General features: G+C 36.1%; 1 protein-coding gene across 1 annotated transcript; it reads right to left on the reverse strand.

The window, feature by feature from the left end:
• Positions 1-340: 340 nt before the first annotated feature.
• LOC135649654 (uncharacterized) lies at positions 341-10,119 on the reverse strand. The gene is made up of 12 exons (XM_065168255.1): positions 9,024-10,119; positions 6,905-7,107; positions 6,600-6,797; positions 5,576-5,647; positions 4,438-4,533; positions 3,542-3,621; positions 3,296-3,371; positions 2,867-3,077; positions 2,371-2,567; positions 1,985-2,090; positions 1,446-1,535; positions 341-1,303 (listed from the first exon to the last, which is right to left on the reverse strand). The coding sequence occupies exons 1-12, from the start codon at positions 9,553-9,555 to the stop codon at positions 540-542; spliced, it is 2,625 nt and encodes an 874-aa protein (XP_065024327.1). The 5' UTR covers positions 9,556-10,119; the 3' UTR covers positions 341-539.
• Positions 10,120-14,811: the final 4,692 nt, after the last annotated feature.

Raw genomic sequence — 14,811 nt, forward strand, 5'->3', positions numbered from 1 at the left:
ATAGCAATTAATGACAAGTAATCCACTTAGATACCTAATTATCCTTTCCTTTTTTTTATTTATTTAACTATGTATATTGATAATTGAATTGAAAAAATAATTTAGTCTCCAAATGATTCTGTTTTAAACTGAAATTTAATGTATACTTAGTTTTATATTGCTCCTAATCTTTTACAAAATTTCATGATTATATATATATATATATATATATATATATATATATATATATATATATATATATATATACGAAAGGATCCAAGAGAGATTTGTGACGAAACAGCTACTGAATCCATAATTAGCGACAACCGCAGGAACACAATATAGGTTAGCCAGATAGATATGCTGGAGTCGGAGTTCCCAATTCCTGTTCTTATTCTTCAACCCAATAATGACTCCAAAACATTAGGCTTAGTTCCAGTGGATCTTATGGTACCCCTCTTTGTCCAGAATAACGCTATCAACGGTGCGAATTAGAGGTACATGGAGGACGAGCATGAACCCCCTGATGTTGCTCTTCTTATTGAACATGCCTTGGAGTTTCAAGCTCCGACGTTGAAGTAGACGGTGTATGTCTCGTCTCTCAAGCTCAACAATGGCTCCAGCACAAAGTTCTGCTTCGCTCCCTTTGCCACGAAGCTGATGGGATTGTACTGCTTTAACCCGGAAACAGGAGTGAAACTGACCGCCCGCCGGAACGCCACGTCCGAGTTCGAGGAGCAGATGAGTCGAACCTTGGTTCCGGCAGAGTAATCGACTCCACCGGACACGAAGCACCCTCGCTGACTGCTCGACTCCAAGGACACCGTGTCCTGTCTCCCATCCAACCCTTGGACCACACTGAATATAGAATCTGCGGTAGCAGCAGTTGAGACTGCGAGGCCATTGCTCGGCCCTTGATGCGCCACCACCATCCCCGGAAGATCAAACGGCTCCAATGTCGCATCATTCTGAGCCGTCGCCGTTGCCGTCGCCGTCTTCATCTTCTTGGTAGCTAGGAAATGCGGGCGATTAGAGTCTTGGAAGATGACTCTGAACGTGGCATGGACGGCTGAATTCGTCCCTTCCGCCGGCCACTCCTCCATCGTTATCGAACCGTTCGAGTTGGAGAAGACCAAAATCTTCCCGTTGGCCTCCTGGATGAGGGACACCAGCTGACCATTATACGAGGCTGGAACCGCAGTGATCCAATCCGCGATGGAGCTGGAATTCCATGTTTTTATGTCCCACTCTCCACTGGTGAGGCCTGCAAGAAGGTAAGGACCAAAAAGAACTGCCTGCAGAGAACCGTATTCCGGCCGATCATCTGCCAGAATTATGGAGCAAGATCAAAAGTGAGATCGTCATGTCATGTATACCGTTTCCAGTTTGATTTCAGTCGAAGCCAAAAAAAAAAAAAAGAGTAATGAATGCACCTAATGAACTCTGTGGAATTTATACTCACTGACCTTTTATGGGTTCCGTCCTTAATTTGAGAGGCAGCGCAAGGGTCAAGTTGTCATTTGAAGTCCAATTTCTGGCAACACACAGGAAGTTTCCTACCAAAACACACAAGTATTAGCAAGCTTGAATGACAAAACCAACAACCAACGTAGTGAGAACAATCTCTAGTTTTTCTTTTCTTTCTTTAGAAATCGACAGGTATTTAGAAAATCAAATTAGGTAGCAAAGTTGGACTTATTTTGCAATTGGTTACTGAACTTGTTATACAAAGAAATAAAACCACTGGAAACTAAGGTTTGATGCAGTCAAGTGTCTCGTTTTTGCTTGCATCTAAAACACTTCTTCTGCCTTTTCATAAATGAAAATCGTATATCAATGTCGAGAAAAGCATGACGACAAAGCTCTTTTACACTGACAGAGCTAGCAGAGGTGCCAAATTTCTTTCATACTACATTTTATCAATGAATGTCCGTATCGATTCTTGCAAAAACATCAATAGCCATGACGATGACTATCTCAGATAACACAAGGACAGATATCATACCAGGAGATGGAAGTGGCAGGTTTTGATCATTCAGAGTCACATTTGCACCATCTAAAGATGTCCAAGATGGCATCCGCAGGTTCAAAGTTGAAGATTGACTAGTTGACTGTGCATGTGGGAAACAAAATGTAAGACAAAAGTCAACTAAGTTACTCATAATGTCTCTCAATCAAAAACTAATTCTCATGGCATTAAAAAAACTTCTGTGATATTCTTTGCCAGTGGAAGTGAACCCAATGAGCAAAGGTCTAAACTTAATGCTTTTACAACATGAAACTTGATTAATGCATAATTCTTAAAAAATAAGAATAACATTTACGGGTATGCTCAGCAGACTATATTTAACTGCTAAGCTCATTGATAATCCACAGTAAAAAGATTGGTACCTGGTTAGTCAAGATTCTTATCGAAATTTGGAGATGAGGGTCAAATGAATAAACAGATTTTGTCTTCTGACTGAGTACAACCCCTGCAGACCTCCAATTAAAAGAACTTGATATATACTGTATTATATAAAGGCTTGGTGTAGTCCCTTTCTCCTCAAAATAAATAGAATCTCCAAGTTTTGAAAATGATTCTATTCCTGCAAAGGGAAAGAGATGATCATATGCAAATACATATGCAGCCATCTAATGATCATGATGATCATAAGCAAATACACATCTAATGAATTACAAATACACAGCAAGATCAGTTGAAACTAAGACAAGTTCAGATTTTTCAGAAACTACTATCTGACATGCAAATGCAGACTTTATGAATTTATGATCGTGTAGTCACTGCCAAATAGATAACTTAGGAAATTTACAAAAGCACAAAGACTTGAAATACCACTTCTGGTAACTTAGGAATCGGAAAGGTCCAGAGGAAACATTACACTACCTGTTCCATAACAACACCAAAATGAATCAAACTTTGTTCCCCACCCATGGTAGCTCCTTGCCTTTGACTGTCCAGGGCCCTGCGGAAGCATGTAAATCATCACCCCAGGCTCCCTTCCTCTTTGAATGCTTAGCACACCATTCATCAATGTTCTCTCATAATAATCAGCATAAGCCATCTCCTTCGTCCATCTAAATAAGTTTCGAGATACCTGCAAGATAGGCATGCAAAAAATTTTGAAAAATGATGAAATTTAATATGCCGACAATTTATTTTATATGAATTAAACATCTTAAAGTAAACTCTAACTCCTCTACCTAACCTTTTTGTATTTGTCATTTCAAGCAAGAACTTCGAATGTAAAAGAAATAACTGTATATTCTGAAAAACATATTAGTGGTAGTACTAGCAAAAGCAAGATTGCCACACCTTAAGCATGTTGTAAGTTGTACAAGATTCTTCGTTTTCTGTGCTTAGTGTATCTGCCAGACGTTTTGGGTCAGACCTGCATATTAAGGTAAAAACAGTCTGTAAACCGTTACAAAGCATCAACACTCAGTAAAGCTAATATTTCTGGCATGAAATTTCAGGATTCATCATCACATGAACAATTTAGTATATATTATGTACATCAGGGTTGTAAACAAGAACAAAATCTTTTGCTAGTTCTATTACCAGAATTCACTGACAGAGGTTCCTCCTGTTGCATAGCTGTGGGAAGAATTCACGATGTCCATAAAGAATGCACCAATCTCCTAAAAAATTAATCAAGTCTATCACTAGGTGATTCAACATACTAAGAGAAATTTTGAGATCTAAATTTCCAGAAGAGAAAAGGATGGATTGCATGGAAGCACTTCTAAAAATTGAAACAAGCCTTTAACTGATGGGCCAATTTCTAGGCCAGAGGCCTATCTTGGAGTTTGGGCAGGAAGTAGGACTAAACTAATAATCAATGGCTCATTTGGCTTCAATACTGTGGTTCAAGTATCTCTCATAAAATTAAAGAATATATATTATCATACTCAGTGATTATATAAATCTTGCATCAAATACATTCAGGTTGTGTCAGACCCAGTCTGGACTTCAACAAGTAAATAATCAAGATTAGGACCTATTTGGTATGGGCTTAAAAGTTTTAACTGAAGGCAGCCAAAAGGGTACTGCTAAGCAGATGGATTTAACATTACCTTGCATCCATGGTTCCACAAGTGCATTTAACCCGATGTGTTTGGTTCATCCAAAAATTACAGTTCTGGTAAGCAATTCAGGTAAAAAAATTATGTGCTAATCATGCAGCTGTGAATGTGAAATTCCAAATATAGCAACAAGTGCTTTCTTGAATGCAATAACCTCAGAAGTAACCCTGTATAGTACGGTCATTGAAACCAGGTACAGAGCAACAGACAGAATACTACTCTTCCAATGAAGAGAGTGGAGAACATACTCATGGAAATAATTCAGCTCGGCTAATAAGTTGCTAATGTCAATCGAAAAGTGTCAATCAATTAAATGATTAATGATCTACACACCACTAAAGTCTATACTCAAATGTCAATTATAAATTTTACCTTGTAAAGTGGATCACCCGTGATCTCATATCGCATTTGTGCTCCTATAACAACTGGGATATGTGTATTTGAATGGAAACCAGAAAGGCTATCGGCCTGTAATCAGAAGTATGAAAGAGTTAGCTTCCTTAGCATTACAGATCACAAGGATGGTGAAACTATCATTGTTTATACAATGGATTTTGCACTTTGCAACTACTGTTCATCACCATAAAACACTTGCTGTTGGTTAACTAATGTATGTTAATCATCACATTTTGTGATTAACACAACTGAGACCTGTTGCATAAGATGCCTTCATGAATGGATCTGGTCATATTCTTTGGCATCTAGATTATAGCATTACTGATGACATTTGAAAAGGTATAAACAGAGAAGAATTTGTTGGACAAGGGAAGAAGAGAAGTTTTGTATAAAAAGATCACTACAAGGACTACCATAAATCTTACACTTGTTTTTCTCGATTTGCATGTTATTTACAATTTGTTGACTGAAAACACCCTTTATTTTTTTAAAAATAAAATATCCTTCCATTATGTCATCTTTATAACCTTGATTGCAACAGTTCCACATTGTTCCAAGAAATTATCGTGTCAGTTTGTCTGCAGCATATTCTTCTCCTGACAGATATACAATGAGTTTGAATTGGAGATAGAATGCTATAGATTAGGCTGTTTAAAATAGGACAGTGACAAATCCAATTCTGAAGATACAATGTCTTGTTCCAGATATGATAGTTTGAATATCATATTCCAAGTCAAAATAAATGTATACGTTGATTTGAAGCAACTAATATAGTGGTAGATATACAGTTAGTGTTGGGCATAGAGTGTTATGGGCTTGGGTGATTGATATTAGACAGTAAAAAAGAAACTTATGAAGAAATATAAATATAAGCTCAATAACAGAGGTATCAGAAAAGGCATTATTAGTCTATCAAAATATCTATATATTAATGTTAATCTTTCATGACACAAGCAGAGTTCAAAAGAGTATGTATCTCATATCATGTGACAAAAAACTGGGGCAAAAATCAAATTGAAACCCTGTTTTCAATTTGAATCAAGTTTACTGCTAGTGAAACAAAAAGAAGATACACAAACTAATATGGAGGCAAAAAGATGTAAAGAATGATTACCTGCACTGCAAGCAAACCAAGAAAACATGGTTTGTCAAAAAGATGAGCCAATACCACATGCTTTGGATCGTTCTGCATTAATTTCAAACAAGAATTTGATTTAGTTTTTTCTCCAAGATCCTCAGAAATAAATTAGATGTCCACAGATTGACTCTAAATGCAGGTAACAAATTATTATTACAAATTGTCAGTATTGAAATTTTTCTGAAGCTGTCACTACAATTGCTCTATAAAGCTGTTTTTGAGCCAGACATTATGTAGAAGTACTAGAAAATGGGAGCTGTAACTTCATATTAAATTTTACCTACATGACAATGACAGACTTGTCTAAAAGTCACATCTCTATAGTGATTTTGATCAACTGAAAAAAAGGGTTCCATGTAGCTTAAGAGCACATAACTAAAAGCTTTAGAAACTTCAGTCTAGCTAGAGAAGCAATGGGTACTAAAATTATCTTTATTAATGCTTTAAACAGTTCGACCATTATTCCCCACTCTACATGAGCTTCTTTCCAGCTAAATTTCTTGTAAGTTCAGACCACCTAGATCCAGTAAACTGCATGAAACTATAAGCCTATAAAAACAACAAAAAAGTGATTTTTTCCTAAAAATAATCCATGTTCATCATGTATTAAGTTACAAACTTAGAAGAATAAGTGTTAACGTGGGTGCCTGAATAACCAGATATAGATTGTAGCATAGTGAAATTGCTTCAGTAACCTGGATATATTCAGATATATTGCATACAAATTATCAAACAAATGGTACACTTCTTATTGCTTTAAGCAAACCTACAATGTGAATTAATGGAATAACTTCTTGTACATAAAGAAAACAAAAAAAAAATGTAGTATTGTTTTTTGGTAAAAAAAACCAAGTATAATCCATCAAGCTGTCTGCTAATGGTAAAATGAGTAGTAAAAAAGCCAAGTATAATCGATCAAGATGAAAAAGCTGTGTAGAAATTACCATACTTCAGACTACATGACTGGAATAAGTATGTAGCAGTTCAAAGAATAATTTACCGTAATACTGTACAGCCTGTAAAGAACATCATTCATGCCACCAGTTTCTTCATTGAGGGACGTCCAATGTCTTTCTATACTGTATTTGAGTATGACATTCTTAACACGGTTGCCAAAGTAATCAGCCATCCCCACCACCATTTGCAATGCTTTGACATTGCTAGCTAATATATATTGATCAAGAAGGCCAGCCATGATCTGCTCATGAATCAGCATTAGTTATTATAGAGTAAATTTAAAGATGAAGACGTAGGCATAAATGTCACAGTAGCTTTCCTTAGTAATCAAGTATCAAGATAGATTACCTTATGAATGGTGTAGTATGGAGCCCAAACACTTTTTATGGCTTCAAAGCGATCAAAAAATTCAGGAGGAAAAGCAGAAAGATATCCTGTGCCTACTTTCTTCTGGCAGTCATAAAGTGCATCAACTACTGATGACATTTTTTCATATAGGGTTTGACTATGTGAACTAGCCCACATCTGAGCAGAGGCACTCATGTAGTGGCCTGCAACATGACAAGAAGTACCATAGACTATTGTTCTGATTTCAAACACAACAAAATAGAGATGACAACAACATAATCATCAACTAAGCTTCCAGGGGCAGTTTAAACAAAAATGACAAAAAGTTGTCATTCCGCTACATGTGTGATAGCCTTAATAGATCTGTAGCTATCTCCGGTAGTTATCTCAGTGAACGGCAGCACAATTAGAGAGACTAAGGGTCATGTTTCCTTTCTCACTACCCCAGACCAATTTCACCAAAATTTTCTAATAAGAACTAAGCAAAGAAAAACTCGTGATTTGGAAAATGCAAGTGGAGGATCCTTAACAATATACTTAATATGAAGCAAGGAGGAACTAACATACAAGTGCGGTCACATGAGAACATGATGGTTAACAATCACACAACCATGATAGAAACAAGAAATAAGTAGTCAGATTAACTTCAAATGATTAATCGATTATGATCATGACTTTTCCATAATTAATCCATGTATCCCTTACTGTAGGGAATCTGAATGTTCCTTCAATGCCAGGGTAACTTGATAGATAAGGTCATGATAAATAGCTCCAATGTGTCTGACGCCACATAACCTTGTATTTAAATGCTCAATCAAATGAAACGCAAAACATGTAATAGCAACTTAATGGGCCGTAACTTGCAGATATATTAAATATGGCAATCAGGGTTCACGTTTGTAGTTTTTAAATAGAAGACAACTATGCATAACTAGAGTGGTTCATGTTTGTAGTTTTTAAATTAGATGCACAATGAACCATAATTGGAAAACATTGATTTGCTATCTTATGATGTCTGATAAACAATCAAATTTAAGCTACATTTAAGTTTATATACACTATAAATAGAGGAAAACATACGTCAATTACAAGTCTCTTTTACTTGTAATAATACTCGAAGTTAGGTATTGAGCTAAACATATTCGAAATGAACCTATGTATAATGTACACCATGAAAGATTACAAAAAGTTACTAGGGAAGATGTATTAAAACCATTCAAGTTAATCAAAAAGTTACTAGGGTAGATGTATTAAAACCATTCAAGTTAATCATGGCACTAGTGAACCAATTTCTAATCTCACATAAAGTGTCATATATAATTGTGCTAATGTGTCAGTGGCAAATCTTTAAACAATAATGCCATGATAACCAAAAGGAGGCTTTCCGGATAGTTTAACCACCATGCCATTTGGGTGGTAGCAGTAAGGTGATATAAATATGCTCTGTTTCTTTAAGCATCAACAAGTACAAATTAAAAAAAAAAAATCATTTCTGTTGTCTGAGATACAATAGAACTGTCAGAACCTGACCATGTCAATCTAAAAAGAAACAGAAAAGGTATCACCAAAAGGCTTGACTGATGAAGAGATTAACAAGAAAGGAAGAGTTCATGAAAATTTGATGCCCAACCACGAAAGACATGCCACAGGGAGGTCATAGGATAGAAAGCAATGATTGCCGCATGGCATCTTCAACAAACATCTTAGTTTTACCACATATAAGGCAGTACCAAAAAGTTCTTTCAAGTTGAGGAACAACGAGAGAAAATTCAATCCACCACAAAGAAACGAACAATGTGGAAATGACTGCAGATGTTTGAGAAACCCAAAGTGAAAACTAGAGGTGGGAAGGGTCACAATTCTTTCAAGTATGTTACCCCCTGAAATATTAATAGCAAAAGGAAGCACTCTTCAGTGACTCATCAACTACTTATGAGTACATAACATCAATGTGAGATGTTAATGAGAAAAACAAATGGCTTTAACCCAAACAAATTAATGAGAAAAACAGGCACAAAATAGTTTATCCGTGAACTATGATAACAGAACATTATTAGTTCGCAAAAGGCAAGCGGTCAGCATGGGTAATTCCTAATCAAAAAAAGAAGAAGTCACTAACCCACGAAATGACCTCTAAGCTCCACATTTGGCCCCTCCCATCCTCCATAAGGTTCACCAGGAGCTGGAAGACCAGCTTGATGCCTAAAGTTCCAAACCAGTCGGTCGACATCAAGAAGTAACAGGTACTCCAGATTAGTCTGCTTGGCTCGTCCATACATGGAATCCGGGTCGAGGCGGACATCATGGAGAGACACTTCATCAAGGAAATTTCTTCCTTGCTGCCGCATATTAGCCCCACCGAAACCCTTCATGCTTCGGTAGAGCATCAGCCAGTCAAACTCCTCCATCGGAGCCTCCTTGTTCCGTAGCTTTCTTGGTCGCAAATCCATCCATGCCGACTCATCGGTAGGGTTTAGGTGGTAATAAGAGAGCATCTGCGCCTTCCAAGTTTGGTTGGTGGTGGACATAAGCTGAGCACGAACCGTGTGAGAGGATAATTGAGTAGGAATGTTGGTGCATTCCTTGCCGGAGACATGACCATACAGTGAGGATGCCAGAAGAAAGAAGCAAAAGATCCAGCGCAGTTCCATATCGTCTTTTGTCGACGGGTATGAATCAGTTTGATGCAAAGCGAGGAACAAATAGATTTGATGAGGATAAGAATCGAAAAAAAAAGAAAAAGAAAATGGAATTGAAGCGACTACATGTCACTCGAATTCTCAACTCCTTTTATACGTATCCCCAGAAAATTCAGTACAAAAAAAAAAAAAAAAGAGGGTTTTACTTGGAAAGAATGGCTAACTACTGTTCAGAAACCGCAGAAGCAAATGCAAGTGCAAAATCACGCTAAATGCGACCACTATTTCACAAAACTAGAAGACGAAGCAGTGATTGTAGGAGAGATATCAGTGACCAAAATTAGGTGGGTGTACAACAGCGATGACAGAGAAGAACGCAGCTCATGACTAACAACACAAGAAGAAAGAAGAAGAAGTAGCAGAATAAGAAGAAGATAAAAAGGGTGTTGTTATCCTTTGAAAGACATGACACTTCCTTGTACCAAGAAACAAGCCCCCCTCACAGGATATAGAACTCTAGAGCGAAAGAGGAATGGAACGGAAAGATTCCAACAAACAAAGAGCCTGTGGATGGGGGCAGGAGGCGGGATATTTATTTATACTCCACTCTACAATAAGGGAGGAGGGTGAGCTGCACAAAGTCGGTCCGTGAACGCAACAACAGTAGGAAAGATAAGATTTTTTTTTCCTTTTTATCTTCCTTCCTTTTTCGTAAAGAATGGAAAAGAGTAGAGATCGCAGCAGAAAGAGAATTATTAACTAATGAAGAGCAGACGAGTATTGTAATCACCATAATTTCTCTCTTTTAAAATATATTACTTATTTTTTATTTAAATTATTATTTTTCTTGTTTATGTATTATGGTTAAGGGAATGATGGATTGATTTCATTAATCACATCGATGAGTTTAATTTTATCAATCAATTAAATTATTAATCGATTTATTTTCTAGTGAATGTTATGATTTTTAAAATTAAATAGTTTATATTCTATTTTTATATGTGAATCATAATAAATAAATATTATATTTCTATCTTTATGTATGAAAATAAATTAAAAATAAAAATTAAATTATTATTTACCTTTTGAGAACATCATATTTTTGGGCTTCTCGATATTTCGAGAAGAGGATAGTCGAGGAAAGATAAAAACCTCTATTCTTTTTTAATTAACTTTCATTCATGCTTTGAAATATTTGATGTTATGATTGTTATAATTAGATGATGCATAATATTATTTTTAATTTTAAAATTTTATGATTAATAAATAATAATAATTAATTTGTGGTGTTATAATGGTTATTTGACTTATCATGGTCTCTTAACCTTAAGTGAATTTTAAGATTGAGTTAACTATTAAAATTCTTATATTTGGATTAACATAATAATTTTGATTTATTTAATTAGATATATTTGTGTTTCAAGAATTATGTACGAATTTTTATGATTTAATTAGTTTTAAATTTAAGCTCATAAATTTAAATTCTTTAATTCATGAATATGAGTTATTCTTTAATAATTTAGAATACTAAAATCTAATTTGATAAGGAGAGTCTAATTATGATTTGATTTGAGTTAGGTTGATCTACTAGACCGAGTCGACCCAGCCCATGTGATCAAGTATGGCTCAACTCACGTGGTCAGGCATAACCTAACATATGTGGCTATGTATGGACCCAGCCAATGTGGTAAGGTACACAACCTAATCTATATGGTTATACACGATCTAGCTCATATAGTCAAATATGATCCTAACTCATGTGTCTAGGCACGACCCAACCTGCGAGCCAAGCATGATCAAGTTCAACGATAAGGCTCAACTCAACTTGTGAGTGAAGTTTAGCCTAGTTCACGAAATTAGACCAGCCTAGCTATGCGATTGGTGTTAGACATATCGTCGCTCCTCTATCTAACCCATTGTACCTTAGCCCAACATATTACTTAGGACAAGTATGTGTGGCGCACGTTACCCAAAGTTAGGTGCATTAATTCAATTTGGGTTATCACTATGCGACATAATCTGATTATTTTATCTCTTTATTGGTTTGAACTTATTAATTAACTGAACATATATGTTTGATTGATTCAAGCTTGTTTAGGATATTCCAAACTAACATGACTAATTGAAATTAATTAAATTTAAATTAAACTAGTTTAGGGTGATTTCAAATCGATTCTATAAGGATTTGAGGTTGGTTCATTACGTCCTAATTGATTTTAGTTTGATTTAAGTTAATTGAGTCATTCTAATTAGGATTTTGATTGATTGAGAATTATCAAGAGATTAATATCACATGTCTTTAAAATATTTTAATTAATTTGATGAATTTAAAAAGTTTTATTTGAAAGTATCATGGAAATGATTATTGGTTTACTACTTTTCAAAAGTTTATGATATTGATATGATTGTTACAGGCTCATCACAATGTGAAGCTACTACTGGACATATAGTTTAACAGATCATATATCAAGCATAGTCCCTAATAATATTTTATCATACTATCTCTTAGATACATACGTGAATGAAGAAAAATAAGACGATTCTCTTCGAGGATTAGTGGGCCATCAAATATGATCGTTAGATAATTTCTCTATCCGTTGTTGATAGAAACGTGTCCCCACTTAAACGGATGAGAGATACTACTCCATTTGTTGTTAAGAGTACAATATTAGTTCTCTTCCTCGAAAACAATCTGTCTCGTGGATTATGTCTTTTCATTTGCTATTATGAGAGTGTACCGTCGAGTGTGATATATGTATTTGTTATTTGACTATTATGTATGTATTGCATGTGATTGATACATGATTTTATTTATTATATAATAATAATAATAATTTTTTAGTTTTATAATGAATCGATATATTATCATCTCATATTAAATTATTAATATTTGTATATATTTTATGAATAATAAAAAATATTTTTATGATTATTAAGTTGATATATTTTTATTTTATATTTATTTTTAGAATAATCTATCATTCTAGTTAATAAAATAGATTATCGTAATAATAGAGATTTGAATTTAAAGATAAAAAAAAGAATGTATCTTCTGTAAATTTATGAATAATAAAATAATAATTTATTTTTTAAAAATTAAATATGAGCTGTGATAAGTGTAGACGACCGGAACAAACAAGAAGAGGAAGGGAAGAGGAAGAGGGGGATAACGGAATCCACCTCACCTCACGGCGCCAGACAGCCATGTGGGTGGACAACCTCGGCTCGTCCTCCTCCTTCTCCATCTACATTCTGATCATAATGCGTCCCCATCACAAATGCAAATCCTTCTCTTCTACTCCCTATAGGTAAAATTTCAAAAGAAGATGATAACGGGTCAGTGCGACTCTCCTTCTGTTTTCTTCTTCTCTTTTTACCGCTTTCCGTCAGTCTGTTGGATGGTGGCATATGATAACATGCATCGCATGGTGATGGGGAAGGGCCGACGGGGACGTGCAGAAGCAAAGTGTAGTGGAGTGTAATTGGCGTCAATCTGTCCTCCGACCAACAAGCGAAGTGATGAAGAAAGAGACCGAGAGATAGACCCACACCACCCGTTTGTTTCTTTGTCTCTTTGGCCGATTCGACCGTCCAACCAAGGGGGGAATGCGGAGGAGTTGAAGCAATCGATTGGTTTCCCGTGAACTCCAGCCATGGACGGTCGTTGGAATTGGGAATCTTTTCTTTTTAATATATATGTGGGAAGTTGGAACTTCAAAGTGACATGGATTTTTGCTCTCAGTGTTCCGTACGTGGGGAAGGTGGTGGTGGGGCAATTCTTTGATAGATAGAGAGAGAGAGAGAGAGAGAGAGAGAGAGATCGGAACTAGAATCTTGTGGGACGGAGCATTTCCTTGAGAAGGGAGAGTTACTTGGGGAATTCCAATTTCGACCGCATGTGTGTTTGCATACCATAACTATCCATCCATCCATCAATCTACGGTGTGAGGCTGGCTGGCCTGCCGTGCTTCGTGTTGGTTGATCCGTCATCTTCTTCTTCTGATGGGTGGTTGATCTGTCCAACCCAAATTGGTCATCCAGCCAGCTGGCTGACACAGTTATTTTGTTCGAGGACTCGAGGTTGTGGCCTCATTCTCCCAATCAATACAACACTGGTCCTCCCTATCCTTCCAAAGGAGTAATGGAGCGAGCATTCTAATTCTCATGCCCGTCACCCTACGTCCCACTAATTTCTTACGTCTCCACCCTCCATCGATATTAGATGGTCTGTTGACGTTAGATGGCGTAGAATTATTGTTCCGTGAAAGTAGTCCATCCACAATATCGGCGGACCATAAAAACCATACCCACATAAATAATAAATAGATCATCAATGTTTGTACTATCAATATCCACATTTTGACCGCCTTCATAAACTTCCTTGCCTTACTGACTTGATCGTAACTTTAGATCAATCATAATAGCAGTCATCATGCCTTTAACTTTAGATCGTAACTTTGTGATTGAAATGATTTTTCTTTTTACATCAAGTGACCTTTTATTCCCGCGTGTGAATGGCGGAGCATCAAGAACATTTAAATTTAATAAGACTAGACTTCAATTGGTAGAGCTTTAAGAAGAATCGAAAGACTAATTGTTTTGTTTTGACTTGGAGTTGTAAGTTTTCAAGAATCGAAAGCTCGTGCCCAAATCAAGTTGCATGAACTACTTTGGTGCCGGTCTCCGATCCATCCGCGATGGTGGAATAAACTGGCCATAAGGTAAGGAAAGATGGATGGAACGAGAACCGAATGAAGGAATATAATATACATGTGAGGTGTGTATATATATATATATATATAAATAAATATAAATCTTTTGACCAGGTGGAGAATATTCTTTGTCTTTTCAAGGGAGGAGTTCCAAGTTTGATCCATCCTCATGTATCCAATGTATTATGATTCGTGTCGAATGCAAACATTCTAAATCCATGTGTGCTTTAATTGCATTCCTTTGGATTATAATAGCACTTACTAGACTGTGTTTTTAATATTAGATTTAATGGATTATGAGTTGGTCCACTTCTGCCTTGCTAAAGAATTCCTAGCGTCCTACTAAGATTGGATGGAAGATGTGGATGGTAGTTAATTAGATATAGGAAGCTCGGTAATATAGAATGACTCCTTTGCTGCTTACTTTTTTCTTATTTATTTATTTTTATTTCTCAACCTAACTTTTACAGAGAGAGAGAGAGAGAGAGAGAGAGAGAGAGAGAGAGAGAGAGAGGTGACGCCGTGAGCGAGTGTCGCAAGATTCACGAGACATGCA

This window comes from Musa acuminata, chromosome BXJ3-9 (genome assembly GCF_036884655.1).
Source record: "Musa acuminata AAA Group cultivar baxijiao chromosome BXJ3-9, Cavendish_Baxijiao_AAA, whole genome shotgun sequence".
Classification (NCBI taxonomy): domain Eukaryota; kingdom Viridiplantae; phylum Streptophyta; class Magnoliopsida; order Zingiberales; family Musaceae; genus Musa; species Musa acuminata.